At 35.6% G+C, this 18,194-nt stretch overlaps 1 protein-coding gene across 4 annotated transcripts in view; it reads right to left on the reverse strand.

Annotated features, from left to right (window-relative positions):
- Positions 1 to 8,071: 8,071 nt before the first annotated feature.
- tlk1a (tousled-like kinase 1a) overlaps positions 8,072 to 18,194 on the reverse strand; it is a 130,991-nt gene continuing 120,868 nt past the window's right edge. For all 4 annotated transcript variants that reach the window (XM_039757608.1, XM_039757607.1, XM_039757606.1 and 1 more), the window contains exons 19-21: positions 15,552 to 15,663; positions 15,367 to 15,474; positions 8,072 to 9,861 (exon numbers count right to left, since the gene is read on the reverse strand). In XM_039757608.1, coding sequence (XP_039613542.1) covers positions 9,688 to 9,861; positions 15,367 to 15,474; positions 15,552 to 15,663 — 394 coding nt within the window. In that variant the 3' untranslated portion in view covers positions 8,072 to 9,687. The remainder of the gene's footprint in view (positions 9,862 to 15,366; positions 15,475 to 15,551; positions 15,664 to 18,194) is intronic.

Below are 18,194 nucleotides of genomic sequence, written 5' to 3' on the forward strand. Positions count from 1 at the left end.
TAGTGTTTCATTATATAGTAGATAGATTGAGAGATTCTCACGTTTTCCGACAAGGGAATGGGGAGCTCCTTTAAACATTTATTTCTACAACACATTTTCATACAACAGTGTAGCACAAAGTGCTTTACAAGATGACAGAGAAAGTTATCAGAAAAATGCAATAATATTAAAGAATAAGTAACAACAAAACAAGGTACGGTCAAATGGCAGAAATGGCAGAGACTTAGGCTGGAGAGGAGGAAAAAAAGAAAATCTGCAGGGGTTCCAATGCCAAAAGACCACCATGGTCCCACTGTGCATTCTATCCAACATAAATGATCCTAAATCTGTCCTCTGTTTTCATGCCTCACATGATAGGATTGGTCTCATGAACAGATGTGACACCCACCTTTATTCCATCATCTCAGGGGGCAGCACAGTGCCTTGATCAGGTAAGACTTGCTTCGAGTTGTAGTTGCACCACTCTTTCCAGCAGAGGGTGCTCTCTCCCTGGTATTGGACTCTTTCCTGATGCAGAAACACCCTGGAGTCATACCCACCCACCCCTTTTGTAACCATGGAGACAGCTTCTGGCTTCTCTGTGGTTTCTCCTTATTTTATATTACCAGATACTGGCAACTGCTATCTTGGCTGTGTTCTTTTTAGACTAAGATAAAACCTTTTACAGCTGTTCTAATCAATCATGGCTTCTGCAGACAGCGCCCTATGCAAGCTACATCACCAAATAGGGCAACTAGCCAGCCTGCCTGACTGACATGTTTCTATCCAACTTCCTGGGTAGTTTCAAACCTGTCAGCTGCTGTATGCGTAGCTTTAATTTTGGAATAAACTTCACAGATTACAGTGGCACACTTCAAACCTATTACTACAGACATGTAGTTAATGGTGTATTCATTCGGCTTACATAAAAATAAGCCAAGCATTAAAGAGGTGAGTGAGCGCGCGCACAAGGTTCAGTGTTGCATATTTGGTCGCAGCACTCATAACATTCTCACCATAGTCAGCTAATGTACCCTGTAAAAGTGCTTATATTATATTTTATATATATATATATATATATATATATATATATATATATATATAAAAATACTGTAAAAGAAGGAGAGGTGAAGAAGAGAGTGCAGGCAGGGCAGAAGAGAGTGTCAGGAGTGATTTGTGACAGACGTTTATCAGCAAGAGTGAAAGGGAAGGTCTACAGGATGGCAGCGAGACCAGCTATATTATATGGGCTGGAGACGGTGGCACTGACCAGAAAGGAGGAGACAGAGTTGGAGGTGGCAGAGTTAAAGATGTTAAGATTTGCACTGGGTGTGATGAGGATGGACAGGATTAGAAATGAGTACACTTGAGGGTCAGCTCAAGTTGGAAGGTTGGGAGACAAAGTCAGAGAGGTGAGAGTGCGTTGGTTTGGACATGTGCAGAGGAGAGATGATGAGTATATTGGGAGAAGGATGCAAAGGTTAGAGTTGCCAGGGAAGCGGAAAAGAGGAGGGTCTAAGAGAAGGTTTATGGATGTGGTGAGAGAGGACATGACGGTGATGGGTGTAACAGAACAAGATGCAGAGGACAGAAAGGTATGGAAGATGATGATCTGCTGTGGCAACCCCCAATGGAAGCAAACATCACACTATTTGCAAAAAAAAAAAGGAAAAAAGGAGCAGTGTTACAAGATAATGATCCGAAAAACACCTCAGAATCTACAATGGAATACCTCAAGAGGAGCTGACAGTTTTGCCATGGCCCTCAAAGACCCCCAACATAAATAGAATTGAAAATCTGTGGTACATCTCAGAAGAGCAGTGCATGCAAGATGGCCCAAGAATCCTGGAAAATTAGAAACCTTTTGTGAGAACGAATGGACAAAAATACCCCAATTAAGAACTGAAAGACTCTTAGCTGGCTGAAAAAACAGTTTACAAGCTGCAATACTTGTCAAAAGGGGTCTTTACAAAAGTACTGATCATATCAGGTACCCATACTTTTTGTTCAGGCTTTTTTGGCATGTTTGTACCTGTGAATGATGGGAACAAGAACGTAATCTTGTTTAAAAACTAAAGAGTTTTAAAGTAATGTGTTATCTGTAACTTTATGCCTTTTGGCGATCAGTTCATCTTCAGCTCACATAATTCACAGTAACAGACGATTTAAGCAAGGGGGCCCAACTGTTGCATGCCACTGTATATTTAAGAACACTGCTAGCTAACACTTGAAAATACACACTGGAAATGTTGCATGCTGAAGATACTTTTTTGTATTATACTTTTTCTTAGCTGTTCTGAAGACACATGCAAGCATGAATTTCATTGTACTACGCACACTTGACAGAAGACATTTCAGAAGTCCCTACTTCTGGTCGAGACATGCAAGATCACACAGTGGTACTGAGATAGCATACCAGTGTGCAGATTTAACAAAGAATTTCTGCATATTCTAAAGCACAATTACTATTTATTAGGATTACACAGAATGAATTATTGAACCTCTTTTGGTTGCTAGTTCAACATGGTGTATTAACATTTCATTAACCACAAATTGACATTAAAAAGAAAAAGCTTGGACTCTTGACCCTTACCTCTGCAGTTCTGTAATCACGACAGACAGGCATTGAGGAACTCAACGTGCAAACTGAAGCATCAATAAAATTGTTCATACCTTATGAGGATACAGGGAGCTTTCTGGTCATAATCCATCAGTCCTCTCACGCAAATCCTTTCAGTACACTGAAGCAATACCAAAGCAGCCCGAGTTAAATGAGCACTATTCTCAGAACCTGCAAATTATAAAGCCTAATGACAATTATACCAAAAGAATTGCTTTTAATTGCTCATGAATGTTCATTACAGATTATTCCTCTGCACAAAAACTTCAGTAACAGTACATTTAAATGTACACCACACAACACCATTTTGAGACCAACGGTGATGGCACAGGAAACTGACTGCTCTGTGGCAATGTCATAGCAAATTAGTAATTTGGAGACCTTTCATGTTAATTTGACTTAAGCATGTGAAGTACAGCAAAATGTTGTTGTAACCCTCAATTCAGCTGGTTTCGAATGACAGAAAAAAAAACAAAAAAACATGAATACATTTGAGCACCCTTGTAGGTGACTTGCACCTTTTAAATAAACTAGGCCTTAATGTACATTTAGCTACATTGAGACAATATTGGAATTGATTAAATAATTGATGAACATATCAACCTCACCAGTGTCGTTCCTATACATACTTTACAATGTGCTTCTGTGACAAGCTGACAGAAGAAATAAATTAAAGCCTTTAAAAAGTAACTGAAGAACACATCGGGAAGACCCCAAAAATTTGATAACTGCACATGCACTTCCGATACAGTGCACTACAACATAACTGCAGAAAGTTTGGCTGACACCAGAGTTGTGGTCCACAACACAGCACATGGTTAAAAAATAACCTGAAGGATAACTTTTTTTAACAGAATAGAACATCTTCATTACCACATTTTTGAAATAAAAGGCTGTGAGAGATGAAACAAAAAGTGAACTATTTGACCACAACTGCTATAGGAAACCTGCATGGAGAAAAACTGGAGAAGTATATGGAAATAAGAATGTCTCTGCAACCTTTAAACCACCAGTTTTCTCAAGGCAGTGCCAGGGTTCAGAAGACCTGAAATAATAACTTGGTAATTTCCATTCTGTCAGGCGGATCTGCTGCGGCTTCCGTTAAGAATCTGAAAGCAAACCTGGACCGTGGCTGAGAAAACTCTTCATATATCAAAACAAAAAAGGTGAGGGGTGTTGTATCCAATAAATGAGTCACAAAACACTTGTTTATGGCTGTTTGTGGGCTTTTGTTTATTTTATGTTTCCCAAAAGAGGGTATGTTGTTTTTGATGGGGAAAGGGAACAGAAAATTTGTATCTTGTCCATCATTGTCAAAAACTATTTTTCAAGAAAAATGTTATTGCATACAATAGAAACCAAAACACAATAAATACACTAATAAAGGTATGTCTAGCGTCCACAGCTGTACCAAGATGGATTTAGTACATGTTCTTTGTGTGATATGTTTTGAAAGTCGCCAACGCACTGCTGGATATCACAATCAAGACAGTAAAAGTGTTTCTTTGCACACGATTTTTTCTCTTACTTGTGCAAGAGGGAATAAGACGTGAATGCCTGATCTGCACGATTGACGTTTCCCTTGCATTATTGAAGCCTACCACAGCACAAAGCTTTATGACTTTGTTTTCCTCTGAAATTAACATTTGCCTCATTCTGAACACCACTTTGGGGGGAGGAGTATGCTAAACGTCTTACTTATCCTTTATCACAATCATGCTGTCTTGTTGCTATGCACCTGTTTACACGACTGTGAACCGTCAGGTAGCCACAGTAATCAGGTATATCACAGCAGTACAGCTTTACAATGTGGTATGCTGTTTCACTATCTGTGTCAATTCAGATTGTCATCATTAAAGGGGAAAAACAAAAAAAAAGCACACAAGAAAGTCTTGTGATCATCACTATGTGCTAAAGATTTTTCCTTCAATAAATTAAATGATCATTTAAAAACTGTGCACTGGGTGCTTTGTATTATACTAAATGAGAAACAAAGTGGTGTCCATCCATCCATTATCCAACCTGCTATATCCCAACTACAGGGTCACGGGGGTCTGCTGTAGCCAATTACAGCCAACACAGGGCACAAGGCAGGAAACAAACCCCAGGGAGGGTGTCAGCCCACCACAGGGCAAACAAAGTGAATGAGCAAAATCAGTGGCAATCAGGAAGGGGTAATACTTTTCCACTGCACTGTAAGCACCGTAATAACACATTTTCAGGTTCAGACTCAAAAACCCTTTGATCATCCTTCATATTTGAAAGCTTTGGTTATGGATCTCTTACAATCTGTGAGATGTAAAATGAACCAAACTGCTGGGAATGAAATTTGCTCCCAGCTCTAATAAACTGAGATTTATTGTGCTGAAATTCTGACTCACCCGCTTATGTCAGAAGGAAAAAATAAACAGACAATCAGGTAAACTACTATATGGACTAAAGCATCATATTTTAACATAAAATGGAAACAGTATTTTCTATTACAGGAGGTACATAAATAAAGTGTACAACTTTAAGAGTAAGCTAATTACTCAGTAGTTACCAAGTGCAGCATAAGACAACAACAACATCTGGATTTGTTTAACTCAAGACACAAATTCCATAAGCAAGATAAAAGGGTTGGCTGAAAAGTTGGACACTGACAATATGTTTAAATTGCATTTGGTCTCCCAACTCTGGTAATGAGCTTAGCTGCCTGTCTATCACCTCCACACTTTCTCTGGATGTAAAAGCACAAAAAGGTTTTTAAATACAGTCCCAAAACATTCCATCTTTCGACATTCACACAACTGTTACAAAGAGCAGTTTTGCTCAATACAAACAGTATTGAGTACCTAAGAAGATCTTAACTCCTTAAATAAGCAGAAGATTAAAATGGCAGTAGGCCACAATAGAACATGAAATGGGGCCAAATTACTAACACCCCGCCTGTCCTCTCCCTCCCCCCCCCCAAAAAAAAGGTCAGCTTAAGTAAAGGCTGCTGCAGTAAAGGTCCCTTATTAAAAAATGGTTTACAGATAATACATTTCATTATCAAGTTATGTGAATTACTACTTAGAGAGCAAACTATGCAGCCAGGGCCTTTTAAACAAACACCACAAAAGCTGGGAACTTAAAGACCAATAGGTTTTTATGATGTGCTGAATTACCACAGGAACTGCACTTGGAGAATCAATACCAATACAGACATTCATGTAGTGTTTTAAGAATTGCTCACATGAGACTACAATTTCCATGCCTACCTTATCTAAATATATGAGGTAATACAAGACAAGTTCATCTTAAAAATACAAGACCTATAAATGACTACAAATATCTGCGATGTAAATATGATCATTCAGGATCCAACCAAGAATAATTATTAAGGGTAATCACGGTCTTTGCATGAATGATTTGAATACATAATGTAACACTTGTCCTGAAATGCCAGTACAAGTTTTACCAGTGTGCATCTATGAACAGGCTTCAATGCTAACCTACTTACTCTGTACCTAATTTTTAAACTAAATATTTGAAATAACGATATAGGTAAGGTATATTGTATTACATGAAGCCTGGAAATGTCAATTAATCCTTCTTCTAAAGTTCTAGTGCTCAGTGTTGACTCCTTAAGCTTTCTGTTTCTGAAAGCCAACCAAGCTCATGGGTAGATGCCAAATACTGACCACAAAATTATTTAATATGACAGGAGAAGCAAACAAAAAAAAAATGTTAAGATAAAATCATTACAAAAGAAAAAAAAATGAATTAAAGCTCTTAAATCACAACCAAAAATAAATACCAGGCACACTAAGAGTGTGATCACTTTATGAACATCTTCAACTTGAAAGATGCTGCTACTCAGGTACTGAAAAATGTCTGACAGGCAAGCATTAACTGAGCCAACATTAATGTATATTAGTGGTCTTTATAAATATCCCAATTGGAAAAATTCAGTTAGAAATGGGTATTAGCATATGCACAGACCAGCACGTCAACATTAAAAATCCATGAATGGTGAATGGTGAATTACATGAATGGTGCACCATTTACAGCTGGTTTCCATTTTGCGACATTTACTGGGGTAGTGTCTGCCTCTAATCAGGTGTAGAAAAATTAATGTATGTACATTCAACGCTTCATATAGCTGTAGTGGGCACTACAGTAATCAGTGTGGATGCTTCAAACCTCAACTTTCTGGATGAAGTCAGCCAGCTTCCTCCCTCTGTGCATCCATGTGGAGTTCAATCTCACAAGTCTTTCCTGTTTAGTCCTACATCTCAAAGACATACATGCTAAATTAACTGGCAGCTGCAAAATGGGATGGTTTTGGTAATGTATGTTCCAAGAGGATTATCACCATAAGTGACACTAAAGGTTTTCTGATGAAAGAGTTTGAGCTACTGTGAATAACTCTAGCATATGCACTTTGGCCTCTGAAACCCTGTCATTATTGCACTATAATGCAAAAATCATTGCTAAAACAAACTTTTTAGTGAAGCAGTGCTACAAAAATGTGCCTACACAGTTCTAATCATGCTCTATATACAGCAGCTGGATATAAATGATTAAAACAGGAAAAAGGGCAATTAAATCAGATGACACTTTGCATCACTTGCACATTTCACCTCTTGTTTAGAAATGTGCCAAATGAAAGAATGTTTTCAAGTTACAAAAAGCTGTAGTATGGGCAGAAATAATGGCATGAAACCAGCATAAGAATACTTGTGTAACATGTTCATTTGAAAGAACTGCATTCTATTATATGAGCTTTCTGTTCAAGTAGTTCTTAAAATGAGAAGAAGCAGAGGAGAAGAACAAAAATACATATCACACGGCAGCTAGTTTCTTGGTTTTCATACTACAGCCAGATCACAGAATATGAATTGCTAAAAAAAAAAAAAAAAATATTGGTGGGAAACGGTGAGAGAATGCATGCGTGATTAACTATATGACACTAATTTACATTTGGCAGGATTCAAATCTCACAAAAGAATTTGCAGATCAAGTGCAGAAGACAAATCTCTGTAAACCATGCATAAAAGTTAGCATTCTGCCTCTGACATACTATACAGACTGACTTTAGTAAAGGCTGGTGCACACTGCTGCCTTGTAAAACTAGGAAATAAACTATTGATTCACAATACGTAAACACTAACATTTTTTTTTTTTTTTAAATGTGCGAAGATCATAAAAGCATATCAAAATGAATGTATGCAAAACTGCAGTATTGTATTTGGTTTTCCAAAGACACCACAAACTGATTGCTTTCACATTTATTTAAGACTTCAATTGGCCCAGTATCTGATTTATAGTCTGAAACCTGTGTTTGTGTTTAACAAAGTCTCTGTGATTTGCTTTTAATGGAGATGTAGATTTGTGAAAGTCTGTATTCTGTAGAGATTCTGCTAGACAAAAAGTACAGATTTTTTTTTTCCTTTGCCAAAATCCTATAAAAAAAATCCCATACTGAACTAGTCACTGACTCTGAAATTAAAAGTATGAAAATCAGTTTTAATTGTTAGCATTGGACTACATTCTCTACAATTTCAGCAGCAACCTTTTACAGACTATGTCTGTTTTATATACAAAGGGAAAGTGAAACAGGAATGCCTGCTGTACACCAACACGCATCAGCAGAAACATTCATTTGAACATGTAAAGTGTAACCCTTTCAAAAGAAAAGAATCTATTCTCTGCAGAACACACACAGACAAATACTGTTATTTTATCATGTTCATCACACTAATCAGGGAATTTTATTGACCAGACAGAGCTCGAACCAATTATCTGAAATGGATTAACAAGACAGTATGTTTGACATTTGTGTCTAGAGAGAATCAGTTAGAATAACACACTGGTAATGTAAGACTAAATTTTGCTTTTCAGATTTTAACAAGATGTTTAACACCTTCAAGTTTTTATGTAAGCAACGTCCCTCCACACGGTAATGGCCTGCTTCGCAAACAGTTGCTCACTTGCCAAACATTTACTGGCTTTTTAGTCTGAATGCTGCTTCTCGTCTAACAATGATTAACAGCAACATGCTTTGACATTTTTTTTGTAATAGATAAAATTAAAAATTGTACAGTACAATCTGTACTATGAACGGATCATATAACCTTCAAGGTAGAAGCACATAATAGCAGCAAATGTGAAGAAAAACATTTCAGGACAAAAAATTACAAGGTTTAGTATGAAAAAACATTGTTTTAAACAAATGTTATAATTAACTGCTGAAATGAAAAGAATAACAGAAAATGACAACTGTACAACAATATACAACTATGATAGAAGGGATTTTTTCCTGCTGTATTGTACGTCTTTCCCCACCCAAATATTAAAAATGTCCTGAACAAATTGCTATACAATACTTTTTGCCTACATTTTGGTTATGTTTTGTGCATTCTGCATATGACCCTGTTTGGGTATACATAATGCCATTTAATCTTCAACTACATTACAGTACTCTTTTAAACCATTCCCATGGCGACTTGAATTTTATTATTTTCATTTTCTTCTCTTTACAAACCATTTCAGATGCCAATGGAGAGTTCCCCTGGCATTTCGTTTGTATGTCTTTTTTTTTTTGGAAAATATTATTGAGCTAAAATTACACAGTCAATCTAAGAATAGTCTGTTAAATAAAAATCTTATAAAAAGTACTTTCTGCAATATTTCAAACAAGCCTTGAACAGCCTGCATCAAAAGGGTAGGCTGTAGTTTCGCCCTTCTTGTTCCTCTCTTGTTCCAATGTTTAACACTCAAAACCAAACTCTCTTCTGATCAAGATAACCAATTTAACGGCCAATCTTTTAACCTCTAAGTGTAAGCCTCCTCATTACACATCAGTCTATTTTCTTCTTTCTTCAGAACGTATTGAAACCATTTAAAGTATAGCCCAAGCCACTCAGGAGACATGTATTGTTGTTCCACTTCCCTTGCTTATCAGACTAAAGATGCACACAAAATGAAGGTAGCAACTCTCAGTACTCTGCGGTATCTTCAAATGTGTTCACATTCCTTGACTGACAAGATTCCATTTTCCAAGTCTGACAGGAGGAAGCTACTAGAAACACTGCAACAGACTTAAGCAGACTGCAAAAGCTTCAGTAGGAAACGATACTTGAAGTGGGAGGTACTGGAGGAACAGGTCCCACCATGTGTAAATTTCCTGAAGAATTAGATCTCCTCATGTGAGGAAGAAGATATGAATCATTTGCCAGTTGGTGCACATCAAACCGATCTTCCTTTCGATATGCCAAACATCGCCTTATAAAGGCCTAGAAAAGATGAACAAAAAAAAAATGAGTAAAATACTGAGGTCTGGACATGCAATCATTGCCAATACCTTTTTTTAAAACAAATTCTAAATACACAGAAACAAAACGTACAAGTTAAATATAAACCTCTCATAACTCAAGTGGTGATGACAGCTGTAAGAACTAAAAAAAATTCAATTGAGATAAATCACAATATTAAAATCTTTAATCAAAAAGAACTGTTTATTACAATTTATTATGCTTCCTTGAAGTATTACATTCTTCTATAATCACTGAATTATTTCTGCTTTAATTTCTGAAACATAAGCTAATCAGTTGCCTATATATATTAAATTATTCCAGTTTATTGAACTGTTTTGTGTAACAAACAACTGAATAGTACTCAGTCAACAGATTTTTTTTCTTTTTTTAAATCTTACTTCATAATACAAATTAGTTTAGCACTTTGATTATTATATGACAGGAAAAAAAACATTATGGATTTTGCTGACTGGTCAGCAAGATGCTTAGAATACCTGTTTATTTGCTTTGGCTGTTCAAAGGATAAAATCCAGATATAGAAAATAAATGTTCACAAGAGACTAGCATTGGGAAACATTACTTTTTAAATTAACTTTAAATGCGTCACATTACTCATTAATAACAAAAAGTAAATAAATGTTAGTGTTGTTATAAAATATAATGCATTACAAACTATGCTTTTCTTTCTCATTATTTTTTCTTCTAGTAGAGATATGAAACTCAGTATTTTCTTGAACAAACAGTATTGCAGCATTTATTACTACTTCATTCCAGATCAAAATGACAACACACAAAGCAGGCGATTAATTAGCAGCTCTACTTTTTACTATACATTCTTAAGTTGTTCTCATTATTACATTGTGAGAAAATATGAACATTTTGCCAGGACAAATGCTCACAAGGTCTTTATTCTGCAGTGATATTCTAGTCCTAGACTTTGTGGCTGAGGCTCCAAGTTAAGAACTAACTGACTTACTGTACCCTGACTGTATTAAAGTTACAAAATGTTGCCACACAATGGCATCAGGGGCCACACAACTGCTGGACTTTAATACGCTGAAGCACCAAAGGGGCAGACCTGCTTAACCCTGGGATTCTAGAACTGTTGCCCCTCCTACACCAGCTTTAAAATGCTATGACAGATTTGCAGTGGGTCAGTAGTCTACATACACAAAGCTGACTATATCTAAATAGTGTGGATGACTCCAGGAATTGATGTATTTACTTTTAGTAGCCTCTGAGTTAATTGTCCTACACAGTGGTTAATTGGGATACCTGTGGCTGTATGTAGGGACCCACCATGAACAGCCAGTGCCTTCTTATGGTAATGACATAGAAAATCAAAAGAACTGATTCAAGACCTTAGAAGGAAAACTGCAGATCTTCACAAGTCGGCTTCCTCCTTAACTACACTTTGGTGGCATTTCTCAGCAATCTCCACCTGAGGGGGCAGCACCCCAAAATAAAGCCTTATTATTCAAAAAAAGACGGGACAGTCGATTTTTCATTAAAACCTGACAGATAACTTCTCAAATGTTAAAGAATCTGTGTTTGTGTGAAATTTAACACTCCTCCACTTAGAAAAATCAGATAATAAAGGGGAAAAAGGCATTAACAGTAATATTTTCAATCTTTTGTTTTCTGATGCAGCATCTCTCTCATACAAGTAGTGCCAAGGAAGTTTGTTTACTCTCTGAGGCATTCCCAAATATCTCAAGTGTACCTGTCTGAAGTTGATAACACAAAAAATAAACAGTTATAGCATTTAACAGCATGGGTCCCTCTTCCCCTATCCAAAACCTCTCCAAATGGAGGTCCAAGTTCAGAACAAAGTGCACTGCTAATAAAACAGTGAATTGTACAAAAACTCTGGTCCTCATCCCCTAATACATTCTTACACTCAAGTACGACCCCACCTACACATTTACATGAAACCACTTACATTGTTTGCTCCTGTACTAGTGTATTTTTTCATTCTACAAGCCCTCAGCTGTGTCTCATTATGTCCATATATGGATATCTATGAATCATTGGAGACGTCAGTCGCTGCTATCCAATGGTAAAAAGTTTGCGAGTGTGTGACTTACTGAGTCAGGGCTAACAACCCGGAAATGTGAAGTGGTACTTGTCAAAAGTAGCCATGCGACTGCTCTAATTTGGAGAATATCTCATGATTGATGCATCGTACAATAATGGGCTTGGGCTTGGTTTTTGTCAGGAGAATCTACTGTAAGTACTGATGTGTCATTTATAGATATTAGCAGTTCTTTGGTGAAGTAATTTGTGAGAGGACACCAAAAAAAAATATCATGCAGAGTGAGCATTATCTGGAAATTCTGAAGCAAGAAGCCAAGACATCAGCTAGAAAGCTAAAGCTAGTCGTAAATGGGTCTTCCAGTAGGACAATGATCCCAGTGGTAAAGGAATGGATTGCTGAAAACAAAGAAAAAGTATTGGAGTACCACTCACAAAACCCTGAAATCAATCCCACATGAAAAACCTTCGAACTGAGCTAAAGAACTGTGCCAGAGAAAGGAGGCCGATGAACTTGACTTAACAGCAATTCTGTCAGGAAGAATGATTCCAGAAATATAGAAACCTGTGGAAAACTATCCTAAGCCTCTGATTCAGGCTAGACATCACCACCAAATATTATTACTACTTAATATTTAGCTACTTCCTTTACCCAAGGAAACTTACAACAGTCCAAAGCCTTAACCACTATGCCACACTACCCGCCTTTGTGGATGTAAACGTCTGATCCAATGAAAATCTGACACAGATGATCAATATCTCTATTTATTATTTTGGAAAAAAAAACCATGAAAATTAAGCAGATACACAAACTGACTTTACACATTTGATGATACCAAACAATTCATGTGTTAAGTTGAAGAATTTTGAGTTTTGAGCCCAAGTATATGCCTCAACTGAATAAGAGATGTCTCTTCAGTCTCAGCTTTTAAATGAATCTGAAGAATCATGACTTGAATCCTCAGCTGATTAGCTATGTACATTGCATATGCTTACTATTCATTTGTACAAAAATATAAGTAATGCAGTAATTATGAACCACTACGAATGCTCCTCTGTTCTGTTTGTTTTCTCAGTGTCCTGTTGTGGCAATGCTCTACTTCCAAGCGGTTTTCCTGCCAAGGGAAAGACATCCGAGATATTTGGAGCCTTGCAGTCAAAGAAAGGCAAGATTCTGTTGTCATCTTGATAGCCCAGCAGAGACTTTACTACAGAATGTCAAAGGTTGTCTGACCATCTGCTGTAGCTGACCAAGGACCCTCATTTTTGCCAGGAATACTACTGACTGGAGTTAAGTTTTCTTCTCTTTTGTTGTGAAGTTCACAAAAATGTAAATGGACAGATATTGTTTAGTTCCATTTTTGTTAATCATTTTGAAAGTTCTTTGATTTCAATTTTTTTTAAACAAATGTGTACTTTTATGTGCATGCAGTATGCAAGTATTCATTTGTAAAGGTTTGCAATTGCATTTAATTGTGAACATTTTGCAACGCTCTAAGCCTGCACTCAGTGAAGAGTGCTATACTAAAATAAACTCAGCTGACTTGAATTAATAAGCTTGGCAAGTAAATGTACATTTAATGGGCTGTTAGTTCTGTTCAAATTTTCTTTTGCTGTTCTTGAAAAATCTAATGCCCAACTACGTTTTACCATGCTTATTGATTTGAAGGTAACTGGGAGTGACTGTATTTGCCCACATATTGGGTGAAAGACATGAACCAAACCTGAACAAGGAACCAAATCACAACAAGGCACACTCCCTCATCATTTAAACCAGGCCAGTTTAATGTTGCCAATTAAGCAAACATTTTTTTGACTTGTAAAACTTGGAGAACATGTAAATTTCACATGAAAAGGTGCCTAAGCCTGGATTCATATCAAAGACTCTGGAGCTGTAAAGTACCATGGCTAATGATCATGTCAATGTAATGTCCTACATACAAAATTGTTATAAATAATTACTGCCCTACACTCTAACTCGAGAACATCAGAGGACTACAGAAGTTACTAAAACATTATGATGTCAATGTAGGTTAACATGCACACAGAGACTTTTCTGGAAATGTTGAAGTGGCTAGATACAGTAGCACAGATCAAATGACTGCAAATTATTATCCAAATATGGTAAGAATTGTTTCTGCCTGTGGAGTGTGAGATCCAATTCTAATTAGAGGACAAAATAATGCTTAAACTCCAATTGTATTGAAAAAAGAATCTTCGCTACCTTAATGTATAACATGTCTGTATATGTAGTAAGAAACTGCAATACGTACACAACAGATTTACATCTCATATGTAAACAAATAAAAGCCAAGCAAGTATATTTTAGGTTATTAAAACGTCACCCAACGGCAATGCTCTAAACATGAAATGTTTAAGAAAACTACAATCATCATTTCAATACCCCTCAACCATTGTGAGGGACATCATACTCTTAGCTCATGACTAATTGTGACCAGACGGCACTCCACAGCAGATTAAAATGAATGTTCAAAATCAAACCTGTTTTATTTTTGCATGGCTCACTAAAGAGCACCATAGTCAAGAAAGCACACCGTTACTGTTCACAAATTGCTAAGATTATGTGAATTAAATCTATGACTGAAAATCAATAGTGCGTAGTGTTTCGCCAGTTTAATGCAAGAAGCGGACAGATTAATTCATAAAGTGCAGATTATATACTGCTTCAAGTTGGATAGTATAACATGAAAATCTCATGTGTTACAACATTACAAAGGGTCTTGTTTTAACAAGGATCTCAAAAAATGCCAAAAACTATCATTTAATACTAAAATAAAAAAAACAACATGTAATAAGACTCTTACAGCCTTTATTTTGTATACTGGAAAATATGTAGATAAATTAGATCTTCAAGTTGGGAGTATGTATGAAAAGTGCAAAAAACAAAAATTGCTAGTACAAATATTCATTCCTTTAGCTTATGCAGTTTTCACCATTACAGACATCCTTGACACATCACAGGACATTTAATGTACTCTTACTTATGATCTTACTTTAAATGTACTTTACCACATAGGCAAACCTTAAAAATGCAAGTAATGGGTAAACAATAATATTATTGTTACTAACCCTAATTAGGCTTTTTAACATTTAAATAGTAAAATTGATACTAACAGGATGTCTGCTTAAGAAAAAGTTACAACTAGTATAAATTTATTTTGAAAACAACAAATAAGACTAAATCTAAATCATTTTGCAGTAACACAAAATGCCAAAGACGGTTGTTGGTAAAAGAAAATGATAGAACATTTTCAAGTAATCTGACAGCATTAAGCAAAATTCCAAGTTAGAACTGTGTAACTAACTCTGTCTTAATCTAAAAATAAATACCCATCTTGGGACAATCTGAATCTATTTTATATTATCACTCTGACAAAAGTTTTTGAAGAATACTTGATTAGGTACTTTAAATTTAAAAAGTGTATTTACCTTAGCTTCATTACTAACAACAGGTTTCACAGGAAACTGAACTTCCGTAGCTTTCAATATTGTGTTTTCTTGCAAAATGTCCTGTTGAGATTGGTTGTGACCAAATGGCTGCAGGAAAAAAAAATGTTAAAAATACTTACATGAGAAGATCAGCACACTATGCAGAACAAAATAGTTATACATACCTTTCTACCATACAGACATTGGAAAAAAATTACTCCTACAGACCAAACATCAACTTTGTTTGAGATTTTAGGTGGTTCTTTTCCAACTACAAAACACTCAGGAGGCAAATACCTAAAACAAATTGAAAATTATTTTAGTGAAAGGCATATTAATATCGTATTTTTTGATTAAAAAAGTAAGACTACAGTAAAGTATTTGATGCAAACAAATTAAACCTAAATAATTCAAACAGCAGCTGAATCAAAATGATTGTGCATATTTTTCTCTTTAAAGTAAATAAAAATTCAGGTTAATTGAATGCTTAGGAAAATACTGTACTTCCTGAAACGCTGGTTAACAGAATTTTAGAACAATATTCCAATAATTTGCTGACACTGCCTATACAGGTGTATGGAAATGTGGGAATCTTAAAAACAGCTGTTTTAAAAATAACTAAATTTAAAAAGTGTTCTGAGAGTTCATTTAATATCTTTAAAAGCTATTTAAAAAGTAAATAGGTACTTATAGATATCTATAACCTCTATCTCTATCTATATATAGATATAGATATATCCATAGCTCTATATCTATACTGTATATCTATAGCTCTATATCGCTATATATCTATGATGAACGATTACTTGATGACACTTTGTTGCCAGAGAAATGCTTACAAGTAAATCTGTCACTGGTGTTAATCTAGTTAACAAAAACATTCAGAAAAACTTTCTAAATTTACCTAAATTAAAGAAAATAAAAAGACAGAAAAAAATAATCGTTTAAAGTTAAAATTGCAAACAACTATTGCTTGTTGATACCTAGTTCAAATCGTAATCTATTGTTGCAGATCATTCTTGGTCGGAATGTAACAAAAGTACTGAGGAATTAGGCATGTAGATGAAAAAAACTCATTCAGTGACTCAAAAAACTCACACTGGCTCTTAATGAATCACTGACTTGACCAACTTTTCAGGAGAGGTGTTTGCTTCCATTAAACCTGTTCTAATTAATCTAGACATTGCTGCTGTGATCAAATATCCTGAGATTAGATCTCAGCATTAAAACCTGAGGAAATGGCACACCTTAATGAATTTAGGGGCACAGGAGTGAACTGGTGGCTTAGGGAAATTTTACAGACAAGAACATGAGTACAAGAGATTTCAGATTCAAAGAATTATACCAGTAATACCGGTTTATAAGAATGTATTAAACTGATTTTTGTTTTATAGAAAGCTGGGCTCTCATGACTTTGGAAAGCTACTTACCATGAGAGGTTATACATTTCTACATAACACATTTTTTTTTTTTTTAGTTTTAAATTTTTTACAAGGTAACTGAAGTACCACAAGCAAATGAGATACCAAATGGTTTCATGTGGAAAAACAGCATCAAATTCTTTAAAAGGTGGATTTTTGCACACCTACGATTGTCAGAATATAAATTGTATTTAAGTTTAAAAGTTTGAAATATGTAACCCAATTGCATTCTTCTATTCTGATAAGCTAAGGTAACAGTTTACCTCATCAATAACAGTACAAGTGACTACTGAGTCTCATCACTAGCAGATAAGTAAATCACAAATTTTGTATATAGGTTAACAGTGCTTCCTGAAAGGTAAAAAAATAAGCAATATAATAATTGATTCAAAAGAAATCATGTTTCATGCAATAAAAGTAAATAAAATTAAAGTGTTTGAAACTCAGGACAAATTTTCTAAAGTCAAAGACACAATAAACAACCTATGGCCATGTTGCTTCTTATTGTAATTCTACATCAGTTACTGTAGTTATTTTAGAAAACTGGATATATGTGAAAATACCAGAATTCTAATTCACTGCTGCTGGATTTGTATTTCAACACCCCTGATTTCTTCTTCTTCTTCATCATCATCGCAGCATAATAAACCCATTGAAGACAATGTAGGAAACCTAACAGCAGTGGTGCAGCAGAAGCAAGCACTGCAAAGGCCACTGGTGGGCAGACATCAGAGAGCATTTAAAAGAGATCTACATAGTGACTGCTAAAGGTTTAACTGGAGGGTGCAGGTTTTTGTTCCAATTAAACTGCTTAAATCAACAGATGAAAAAAAAATATATATATATATGACTTGTTAATGCTTTCATTGTGCCACATCAAATCATACTTGCAAGTATTTAAGGAGCTACACTGTTTTAACTTTAACATCTTTCAAAATATTTTTGGATGGAGCATTCACAATGATGCTGTGAAAGAATGTTAATTTCTACCCTGTCTCATCTAAAGTACATTAAACTAAACTTTGTGATTGGATGGCACACCGGCATATTCAAACAGGTAGATCTTTACTTCTAATAAATACACAAAGCACCAGTGAATATAATTTAACCAAGTTATTCAGATTATTCAATTATCATAGTAGAGCTTTAATTATTGCTTATGCTTATTAAAGCAGGGCATCACAGGGCATAATGAAGCCACCTCAAAGTATGTGCATCAAAAGCACCCTGGAAAATTGAGGATTTTCTTCCCAAGCTCCAGAGAAGTGTGCATTAGGTCGAACAATTTCCAGAAATGGAGTATATAAGGTAGAGAGTCTACCTTATTATTACCATCAACAAACTGAAACCAACTAGGTACAAACAACACCAGTACCTTTAAAAGGTTAAAAAAAAAAAAAAAAAGTT

Source organism: Polypterus senegalus, chromosome 6, assembly GCF_016835505.1.
Source record: "Polypterus senegalus isolate Bchr_013 chromosome 6, ASM1683550v1, whole genome shotgun sequence".
In the NCBI taxonomy this organism is placed as follows: domain Eukaryota; kingdom Metazoa; phylum Chordata; class Cladistia; order Polypteriformes; family Polypteridae; genus Polypterus; species Polypterus senegalus.